The 11897-nt window shown below is 38.3% G+C and overlaps 1 protein-coding gene and 1 pseudogene across 1 annotated transcript; both read left to right on the top strand.

Annotated features, from left to right (window-relative positions):
• Positions 1–249: 249 nt before the first annotated feature.
• Positions 250–1149, top strand: LOC138056285 (uncharacterized). Its single transcript, XM_068902072.1, has one exon. It carries the CDS (start codon positions 250–252, stop codon positions 1147–1149), a length of 900 nt encoding a protein of 299 aa, XP_068758173.1.
• A 2466-nt stretch (positions 1150–3615) lies between these two features.
• Positions 3616–10791, top strand: LOC138056284 (uncharacterized; annotated as a pseudogene).
• The last annotated feature ends 1106 nt before the right edge of the window (positions 10792–11897 follow it).

Genomic DNA, 11897 nt, shown 5'->3' with positions numbered 1-11897 from the left:
ATCCCGTTGAAGACCCGAGGACTTTTTAGGGATTAATTTGCAATTCCTCAATTTGCAGTTGTGACTGTGAGGATCATATCTTCATTTCATTTCTATTTCCGCAGTTCATATCATTTAGATATATGTCAACTCCACTCCACTTATTATAATAGTATATGATATATCGGTACCAACGGTATATTTTCTTCATGTCATTACTAAGGGCCTTTTCATATGAGCCCGGTTGACCGGGCTGGCTCAGTTACTGAGATGAAACTGGTTTCTGTTCATATGGTGACTTTCAAAGGGGTCAAGATCAACAGGGTTGCAACAGACCGCCATGTGTCAATCAACAGTTGTATTGCCAAGGATTACCCACATATTAATCACCAGTATGATGTTTGGCACCTTTCCAAGTGGGTGGTCAAGAAGCTCACAAACAAAGCCAAACAAAGAGGATGCGAAGAATTGTCACCTTGGATACAGTCCATTTCAAATCATCTTTGGTGGTCTGCTGCAACCTGCAATGGTAACGTCCAGCTTTTACGTGAAAAGTGGAAGTCGGTGTTGGATCATGTCTCCAACAAGCACAAGTGGTCAGGAAACACCCATTTTCATCGGTGTTGTCACAGGCACATTTCATCCTCAGAGGCTAAGAAAATCTGTTGGCTCAAGCCAGGCACATCAGCCCACTTGGCTTTAGAGGAAGTGGCTTTGAATACCAAACTTCTGAAGGATTTGACAAAGCTTACTGACTTTTGTCACACTGGTAAGTTAGAGGTCTACCATGCCATGATGCTCAAGTACTGCTCGAAACGGGAACACTATTCATACAGGGGAATGATTGCCAGGACCCAACTAGCTGCTCTTGACAACAATACTAATACAGGCCGCAGCCAAGCGGTAGTGAAGACAGGTGAGCAAGCTGGTGAGGCACATTACAAACTTTGCTTTCCGAAAGCAAACAAAAGATGGATTGCAAAGCCAATCCATGAGAAACAATCTTACAAATATTTGTCAGATTTGCTTTTTGCAGTAATAAAGCGTGTAGAACAAGGGGGTGCAGTTGCCCAGCCAGTGCCTGTTCACCTACCCAGGAACATTGCCTCAGAGCCAGCCCCAGCAAAGGCAGATGCAATAGAACAGCACCGCTCAAGATTTAACAGATAAAAAATAGTAATAATGTCATCAGTGCTCAACATTAACTAGTTGCAATACCCCAAGCTCTTTCCAAGAATAAGTAATGCTTGTAAAAACATAACAGAATTTTTATTGTGTTGTTTGGAGAAGACCAAACCCTAGTCGGTTCATGTTATCACAACAAACTATAGCTAGTCGTCCACATAATTATGGAATAAGGCTAAAAAAAAATCCCAAATCGTTAGATATCGTTTGTGAGATACCAAAAACCAAAGAAAGTAATCTAACAGCGTAATGTAGAGCACTACCACTGGATAACTGATAATTTCCATGAAAGATACAAACTTGTTTTCTGCATTTTTCTGTTTATAATATTTAATTCATGGACATCTTTAATCCCGACTGTCTAAAAAGTTTATCTTCAGGTCCACCAGATGGATCTTTGTACTGCTGCTTGTATTGATACCAATCTGTTTGAAGGACCTATCTATTTATACACACTGGATGAAACCCAGGGTGCAGGGTGATGCATTTGGGTTCTTTGCCACATTCACCGCTAGTAACAGCCTCGATAAGCTTATTTTTGACAGGCTCAATTACTTGGCAGCATATGCCTTCCCAAAATCTGACAATTGCTGCATGTACACCTACGTTACCAAAACAATTAACATTGCAATTGCTCTATATTCTTCGTGACTTTCTACTAGTAGGAATGTATTTATAAACAGAGGACGACCGAACGTAGCGTTGGTGGCAGCAGAAGCAAATTATGTTGTCTTCACGCGTATTCCCACAAAACATTGAGTTAATTAAGACGTAAAGTTTATTAGCAAGGATTGCGTTATAAATTTTTGCTGTTTTTGAAAGTGTAAATAAAGCCACAATGAAGCCGTGCAGTAAGTAGATCGAGTAACCGAAGGAAAGCTTCGTTTTCGTATCCAATCCATTGATTTAAAAAGGCAACAAGGAAGAAACAAAGACCAATTCCACAATTTATCAACAGAGTTGAGTTTAGTTGTCACTTAGTTTGTTATGGAATTACAATTAACGGATAACTCGTACAACATACCGGTCTGAATTTCGCAGTCTTACATTTGTTTCTTCATCGTTTGCCATGCATTCGTCGCCTACGTCTTCGGGGTTTTTATCCGCTTCATCAGAGCTCACACGCGGTTCAAAGTGGTACGGCCGGATCGAAAAACTTTCGGAGGCTTGTTCCTCATCGATTTTATCAAAATACGTCCCAAAATTGGCCATTTTTACCGATGATACAAAGGCAAAAGCTCCTACTTTGCCGATGCAAAATATTGTACACAACTGGAAGACGCGCAATTATCAATTTACATCTCATGGGTTTGACGATTCTACGTCACACGATGATACGCTGACCGATTTCTGAACAAGCGGGCAATTTTCAAGATGACGGATTTCTATTTGCATTTTCGGTCGTCTTTCAGGTACAATATTTCATTTGAACGAAACGATATGGGAATGACGTTATCAAAAATTGAGACATGAACCTGAGGACAAACGTACAAAATACCCTCAATTTTACCCCGGAGTTCCCCTTTAAGACACAAATATACCAGTCATTCATAAAAATAGGCCGTTTCTAGAAGGCTTTGTGTCATACAATTAAAGCTTTTAATTGTTCAAAACATGCTTAAGTATCCGTGACCGAGCGGCAATAATAATAATAATAATAATAATAATAATAATAATAATAATAATAATAATAATAATGATAATAATACATGAAAATACCTTTATTTTATATAGCGATAATTCGAAGGTTAAAAACTGCTTTACAATGACAATGAATTAAAAACTAGATTATAGAATTATGTACATAAGAATAAAAGTAAATATTTACAAAGAATGTTTTTATAAAAAGGGGCATAGTCAAATAATTTTTATAAAACCTAGTATCTAACGACAACATCTTTAACCAAAAAATAAATAAAATAAAATACAATTCATTTCGATTAAAAGTGAAACCAAGAATATTACAAAGATCCTAAAATACTAATAGCGTTTAAGCGGCAATCATCAATGAAATCCCCTTGTGGAATTTTTTGGAAGGGTGTCCTGGAACTGCTTACGCATGTGTGTACTGATCTTAAATAATAATAATAATAATAATAATAATAATAATAATAATAATAATAATAATGTGCCTGCTCAAAGATCGCCCAGACACACTACAAAGCCAGGTAGGACAGGATGCTAAGGCCGATATGCCACCGCTTACTGGTTAAGTACAATTTCCAGGAAAGTCAGCATGGAAAGCTATGGTACCAACAGAGCCTACCTCACGCAGTGCTTGAAAATGAGAAGGCAAAGATATATTGGGATTTGCCCTTTATCCTTGAGGAGCCACGGGAAAATGGAGCTAATAATAATAATGATAACGATAATGATAATGATAATGATAATGATAATGATGTCATTGTGATTATTTTTATTATTATATATTTATTTTTTTAATTTAAGCAACATGACAGATTTGAGACCCATAATAACACACTCTGAGCAAAGCCACACATTTGGAGAATTTTGTCAACACCCCCGCGCCTTGGGTCCTCTTAGCTTGTCAAGGAAGAGTATTCCCGCGCGCTTTTTGGTTGGTCCGTATGTGGCTATTCAATATCGCCTGGAAATTTTGCAAGTTCCAGAGGAGGAAATTTGGAGCTGTGTCATGTCTCCCACTGCAGATGGCTTTGCTATTGTAAGTCAGCTGACGTTATAAGTTCATTTTTTTTTTGTATGGTCGATGTTTTCTTAATCAGGATCGTGAAAGGTGATACTGTACTGAAGTAAATTAAAAGAAGGCTACAATTGATTGATTAATTAATTAAGTAATTAATTAAGTAAGTAAGTAAGTAAGTAAGTATTACTTTTTTATGGGGGGTGAGGGGGGGGGGGGGGGCGTCTCGCTCAGCAGTGTAAATCTCACTTAAGGAGTTTGGGAAGGAAAGCCATTCTTTTTTCCCATTCTGAAACGAATTTTACTAAAACGCAATGACACTGTGTGGGTGGTCTAGACCAAACAAAAATCTAAAGCAATAATCGTTAACGTCTTGAGCGCAACCATTATAGCTTGGATTTAGATGTTTTTTTAGTATGATCTCCTTTAATTTTGGTGTTTGATCATTATTTTTTGATTTTCCGTCGAGCATCACCATGACTTTTTCCACCGGCCCCAATCGTTCTTAGAGATTTTGCCAGTCTCTGCTTGTTTAAATGGCCCCCAGGGAGTTCGGGCATGTACATAAACGAGTGACTGTGATCCTCACTGTCTGTCATTGTTTCAGTTTGCTTGACTACATTTTTCTCCTCTCCAGAACAATGGAACCTATTCCTTAAAGGTGCATATTTCACCCTGTGGATTGATCTTCACTCAAGCTGAAGATTATAATTTCCGGCGAGATTTACAAGGATCCACAGGAATTGTTATCCTCTTGCTTCCCTCCTCAATACCTAAGGTCTTCACATTCACCGTAAAGCTTTTTTCCTTTGATGGGGACCAGGACTTGTTTGTGTCTTGTCTGGAACAGCAAATTCCACTCCCCGGACCCTGGCTGGAGCAATACCAGGAGGGGCCTGCTATTGAACATCCCATCAAGAAAATCAGGCCTCGAGGTCATTGTCGTTATTACAATGCATTGTTTCAAAATACTAAGATCTTGGGGTCCTGATCGAATATCGGGCGTGTGTGATATGTTAGACGTGGTGTCAATCATGCAATTGTTACTTCGGGATAAACACCTAAAGTACAAAAGAAACTCTCCAAGTCGCGTTTAGCCTGCGGAACAGGCGTTCCTTGGTGCGATCCACGATTTATCCCCTCCCCGTCCCCCTTCCTCTACTTTATGTCCATCATTCTCTCCCTTGGGATAATTTTTAGTTTCGCCCCATCCCTCTGTAAGCTTATGATCCAAGATGGCGGTCGATCATTAATTGCTTGGATTAATTATCGCTTGCTCACCAAAACTACTTCTGCTTTGCAGGCTAAGTCGCATTCTTTTCGCCTTAAGGAAAAATCGAAACTCCCGTCCGGAAACTTTGGTTGAATGGATCGCGCCCCAGATTCTAAGTTTAATTCCTTAATTGTGGGTTCCAGCAGAGGATTTCGAATCTTTCATCAGTGTTTTACCGCAGTTGCTTGAAACCTGCAATCTGATTCGCTGAGTGAATTTCCGTTATCGATAAATTTTGAAACAGTGACGGGCGCTTCACTGATGCATGTCACACAACGGTGGAATGAGTAAACTCTTGGTCGATATTGTGGTAAAAACAAATACAATTGCGGACTCACTCAGGCTGTGCCTCGTGAGTTCATCACATTCGACCGCTGTGATGATTAATATCGTTGTCGATATGATAAGTGTAAAAACAGCACTAAGCCACAGTTCGACTTGTTAATTTTCATATTTGCAACAGGTATGTGGACCAACGAGGCGGGAATGTCAATTGTCAAACGCTTTCAGCGTTTAGCAGATGATGGTAAGTTTTAGGTACATTTTATGTTTTACATTCGGGGTAAGTTTACAACACTTTGGTCTTGGAAAATGCTTATTTTATTTTTTCTAAGGAATGCGAGAGATCTTCATGGAGAACTTGGAGAGGCTCAAAGAGTATGCTGACACGCATGCGCGGTTCACAGATTTGATACCTCTCGTATTATATGAGGTTTGTCAAGACTGTTTAATCCATGTTTGAAATACCTAGAGTGAAGCATTTCTGGAATAATAGTGTGTTTTTGTAATAATAAATATAGAATGTAATCGTTTGTCTCACGATGTGGTCAGTTAGCGATGCAGATTGCAACGTGTGATCTATGTGTTTGTATTTTGTCTTATTTGTCTCCTTTGACAAGAGTGGATAAAGTAAGAGAACTTATCCGCCATATATTGTAATCTTCCAATGAAAAGTATTCGAAATTTATTTCTAGCCCCATGGTCATTTTTAAGTCGGCATCTGATTGGTTAGAAAGAATGCTGTTAGGTAAATTTATACTTGCTGGGTCCAAAAATAGCACGGGTTTGTTCATAAAAAATATATTTTCAAAGGATTATTATTATTCATGGCGATCGGCTGTCTTCAGTTTTTCACTTTTTAAGTTAAAAATACTCTGTTTTCAGTAGGTATAATCAATGCTTTAAACTCATTTCAGTGTTAACTCCTTAATAATATTATTGCGTTTCACTGTTAAATGTGGACACAATTAATGTAATTTTATTCTTAGCTAGAGATGGAGCTCATAGTGTTAATCTATGGTTTTCTAATATGCTTTCTCCCCAGTAAAAAAGAGTTATTTATAAGAAAAATTATTGGTATAGTTACTATATAAACATAAATATAACGTTTTTTTTTTGTTCTGGCAAACAAATCTGGAAATGATTATCATCGAAGTACGAAGTGCAATAAACAAAAATGAGAGTTCTTTCGATGTGTATGTTTTTGCAACAACAAAGGTCAGTTCCTTCATGTATGACCACACCCCTCACAGCACTGACGCTTGTCTTAAAAGTCATGACGACAGATAACATTTTTTCGCATAGTCCACAAGCACGAGTGACTTTAATCTATATCATTTTTACAGCTGGCAGTGCTAGACTTGCACGAAAACCAGATCGAGGAGGCAAAGGAACATGCAAAACACGCCCTGGTGATATCACGAACGTATCATTCTACCAATCATTGTTTCCTCCTATCAAAACTCAAGTATCTTGAATCAGCGGTGGCCCGTAGGGAAGGGAATTATGCACGGGCTAAGGAATTGCTTGATGAATCCATAGAGGTAAGAGAGGGAGCGTACTGCTACTTAGGTTTAAGACCTAACAGGTGTTCTTTCCTTTATTTTGTGAATCATGCACGTTACCTACGTACTTACATTCACACATATGCTTTTTTTTTCAGCAAACACTCGTACTTTTCTTTTATATGTCATTTATGCTCTTTTTTTCAGTTATGCATAAATGAATGAAAAATGGCATCAAACCTATTATAGTAAAATAACTTTTAAAAAAAACTACAGCTGCTGCTTTTTTTCTTAAATAGAAATAAATGATCTCTATCGTCTCTATTTCAGCTTTTGCTGCCTTGTGCTGCTGGTGAAGAAACTGCAGAGAACAGATATTGCGTCGCCTCTTTTTACGTAGAGAAATCCGCCAAAATAACGAGGAGGCTATTGCAGAGAGTTGCTTTCAAGATATCGAACACCATTTGAATGCTGAAACACGTCCCATCACCAATCGCGTCCAAATCAGAGCAAAGAATAGGCAGCTTGCTTTTTATGTAAAAAGCTCAAGACATCTGAAAGTCCTTGACGTCCAGGGTTGGGTGTCTCAAGAGCATATGGCTAAGGCATTACAGCTGATTCAGGAAAATGAAGAGCGGCTTTTGGTCTTTTACTCCAAAAAGGCACTGTTAAGCTTTGACATCGTCAAAACGGATTATTTCATAAGGGAAAGGAACTTTGTTCAAGGTATAGTACAGCTTTAGAACTAAAAAAAAAAAAATCATTATTTATTCGAAGTTAAATCTAAGAGACACATGACCAATAGCTATAGACCACTTTCATGATGTCTATCATTTTCTTAACTCTTCTATGGTATGTAAATTGTACGTAATGGCTTTGTAAAAGTAAATAATTATTGTTTTGATTTGTGCACATGGCAACTAGTTCAGAAAGGTTATAATGAACATACAAACATAAAAGAATTAACAAATCGCCCACCACTATGAAAGAGGTCTATATAGGTGTCATTTACCGGCAAAGAGTGGGTCTGTAATGTGCGAAAATGCTACCGAGGTCTTAAATATGCTGTTCACTTAAACATGTCAAAATATTTATATCTAAAAAGCAAAACAAGGCAAATGGAGGAAATTGTTGTTTCTGCATTTTCCCGCCATTATCTTAGAAGACTGATAAGAACTGCTACACAAAGCAGCTTGCTACTTTCCCTGTGCAAATAGGCGCGGTCAAGAGAATATGAAGTAAGAGAGCTTATCCCTCATACATGACCCTCTTACGAGGATAATTATAGAGGAAAGAGAATGTGAAATAAGAGAGCTTATTATTCCACTATTACGCCATTTTACCATATTTGGTCAAGAGAACGCACAAAATATGAGACGGTAATACACTGTAGTGTCCTAGTTTAACTGGTTTAGAACAGAGCAAATACGGACTGACCGGGCAGTTTTTCAATGAAAGAAATTGTTTTCAATGCGATACAAAGCCTGAAAATTTAGCTTGTCATCGCTTGTCTCTCGTCATTTCGTTTATGCAATCAAATAAAGGACATTTGGCTGGCTTTCTGTGCTGTTTACATCGTTCGCAAGCGCCCTGAAGGACAGATGATGCTTTTTTTTTTTTTTTTTTTAAACACTCTTACCAGATAATAGTGAATCAAAAAAATAAAACCTTTTTGTAGTGGAATAATAAATATCGCCCCTGCGGGGCTCGGAAAAATACTACGCAACTCGCAAAATATCCGCGCGTATTATTTGTTAAACCATCGAATAAGATGTATTTATCCCCCATACATGACCCTCTTACTATGATCATTATTTTAAAGCTACTTTTAGCTCCGTGATTATTTTGACGTCGACGTATGATTTTTCGGAAAGAAACACGTAATTCATTTTGGGTCCAAAAATAGCACTGGCGAGATCTAAAAATAGATCTCAAGTAGTTATCATGGTGCATGGAGATAAACTCTCTTACTTCATATTCTCTTTACGCAGTTGAGCTGTTCTCGCTCATTTCCGTTGGATAAATAACAATAATAATAATAATAATAATAATAATAATAATAATAATAATAACAATTTAATCTTGTATAGCGCAGCAAATCATAGGTAGATACTCTTGCGCGCTTTACAAAAGTCATAAAAATTACAAAGTAAAGTTGATATGTATAAAACAAATAAATATAATACCAAATAATTACTAAATACTTAAGTTAGATTTAAATAGGAATTAGTTTAATTTAATAATTTACAGGTGAAACGCAATCTTAAAAAGATGAGTCTTAAGAAGTTTCTTAAAAGTCAGAGTTAATGCTAGTGGCGGATCTAATTACATTTAGAGGGTTGTTTCAAAGTGCAGGTGCGGCTACAGTGAAACTGCGATCACCAAGCGTGCGTAGGATTTTTATCCTTGGTTGTTGCAGCAGAATCTCGCTAGTTGATATTAAGTTATAATTACATTTGTTTTTACGCGTTAAAAGTTCGCTAACTGAGATATTTGGGTGCAAGTCCATGGATGACTTTAAAAGTGAGAAGTAAAATTTTAAAATTTATGCGATATTTAACTGGGAGCCAGTGCAGTTTCACTAAAGTTGGAGTAATATGATCAAACTTGTTGATGTTGCAAATAAGTCTAGCAGCAGTGTTTTGTACTCTCTGGAGCTTTTACAGTTCAGTATTAGGCAGTCGGAATAAAATACTATTACAATAGGCAAGTCGAATTGTTACAAAAGCATTCACTAGAGTTTGGACAGTGTCAGAACTGACAAATTTCCTTATCCCTCTAATGTTAAATATAATCCCAAAAAGACCGTAAATAGCATCCAAAAGGAAACAGAAAAATGAAAGTAGTAAATTAACTATATCCAAGTTATAAATATCTCTTACTAACCGAGTTTGAGGTCCTTACTCTAAGTTATGGACCGAGTTTTTTTCCCATTGATTTATGGCCCAAGCGCGAACCTCGCGGGTCATTAAACGATGGGAAAAAAAAGGAGGATCCGTAACTTACAGTACCGGCTGAGAAAACGAGCTTAGTAAGATATTTATTATATCTCTGAGCGGGTTAATCCGGAAGGGGAAGGTTCAACTGCCACAAAGATTGCCGTGTCAAAATCCGAAAAACTAAATCTTCTTGGCTGTTTGAAATACAGTGAGACCCGGTTAATATGGACACCAAGGGGACATGCCCGAACACATGAATGTTTTAGCGATAAAAGACTACAGCAGACATTTCGGCTAGAAAACGTACGTGTTTAATTTCTCAAATTTAACTGTACACGATAAGGCCGTGAAAGAGGAGGCTATGAGCAATGACTGCAGCAAAAAGCCAAGCAAGTGAAACTACAATAGGAGGCAGATTACAGTTTTTGACACGGGACAGAGAAAAATTGTCCGTTGTTCATATTAAAATGCGTCCGTATTAAGCGGGTAAATTTTGGAGACAATATATGATCTTTTTGTCGGGGCAAACGAAACTGTCCGCTATATACGGGTGTCTGTATTAAGCGGGTGTCCGTAGAGCTCGGTTACACTGTAGTTGCTTGCAAGATTCAAACAGTTTTACGAGTTTAGGTAACAGAAACGACATGAAAAACTTGCTACATAACGTTTTATCGAAATTTTAAGTTTAGCGGGCCGTACTGTAGAATACGGCCCGGTGATTTAGCCAGCGCGCATACTATCTGAGAAATACAATAAAAGTCCGAAAAATAACAATGGTGACCCTTTCCAAGTCGTACTAAAATTGCTGAGTTCAAATCATACGTACTTTCTTTATTCCATTTGACAGGAATTTCCCCATCACAGGAGGCCCTCACGATTGCCCGAGAAAAGCATTGGAAGGAATACGAAGATGTTGCTCAGCAAAGATTGCAGCTGTGCAGCCGACTGGGAAGACAGCGCAGAGATTAGATGAGGACGAGGAAAACCACACCCTCCCTCTCTTTTACCCTTGAAGGTCATAACCCTTTCCACGCGGGATGCATACCATGCATACCACGTTATAAAACCATTTGAGTTTCATTTGTAGTCAGATATGTGCATACCCCAGGGATAGTAGATTAACCGCTTGATAAGAATCCCGTATGATACAACCGGAGCCATCGCGCCCCGAACTCGGGCCATCGGGCCCCAGGAACCAGTAAGTTCCCACTAAGCCATCGAAGCAACCGAGATAACGTGATGGTTTGCTTTCTATTTAAATCTTTCATGGCGGCCACCTTTGACCACATGAAGCAACTAGACTTTGCTATTTTAGTTCATTCATGGTCACTGTGGATGAGACATTGCGATGGAACAGATGTAGACAGAATTTGCGGCTGATTTCACCTCGCAGAAAAAATCGAAATTAACTACGGTGTTGATCAGGTACAAATGTACAAAGGAAAGAAAAATTGTATGTAGTTTAATAAATAACATTTAATCACAAGTCTACCTCTAGAAAAGTTGTTTTCTGTACCTATTATTTCGCGACATTCCGATTGCGTGGATCAGGAAATCAGAACAACATATAAGGGCTTGAAGTCGACACGTTCGCGGGGTTGGATCGAGTTCAAGTATCATTTTAAGAGTGCAATCGAAGCTAATACAAAGTGCGAGGGTCAGTGAGCTAAGTTCACAGTTCATTTCACATAGTATGCTTCCCTCATTTCAACAAATGAGCACCGAAATCGGCTAGAATTTCTTTCTCGGGACAATGAATACGAGCAAAATATGAGAAACATTAAAACACAGCATGAGATGTGACGCTGATAAATAATAAACCAGCTTTTTTTACGGTGGCCAATTCTTATTTGATTGTAGTTTGGTGACGAGCCTCTGTTTGTCTTTGTTTGGCAACGTTCCCAAGCCACAAAAAAAGAGTGGTAACCAAGCGGAAACTCAACGGTCGCCTTGTGGTGTTGATTTTTCAGGAGGCTCTTTTTCATCGTTTTATCGATTCGTTTGGGACACTGACAGCCGCCTGACGTCACTGGCAGGGCTATTGAGCGGCTAGCGGATGGAAATGAAAGAAAAAC

The sequence above is a fragment of the Montipora capricornis genome, chromosome 7, assembly GCF_036669925.1.
Source record: "Montipora capricornis isolate CH-2021 chromosome 7, ASM3666992v2, whole genome shotgun sequence".
NCBI lineage: Eukaryota > Metazoa > Cnidaria > Anthozoa > Scleractinia > Acroporidae > Montipora > Montipora capricornis.
Note: the sequence above shows the minus strand (reverse complement) of the source record. Positions and strands in the feature narration are given on the sequence as shown.

Excerpts from the sequence above, each read along its gene's own strand:
- LOC138056285 (XM_068902072.1), top strand. The coding sequence starts at position 250 with ATGAAACTGGTTTCTGTTCATATGGTGACTTTCAAAGGGGTCAAGATC.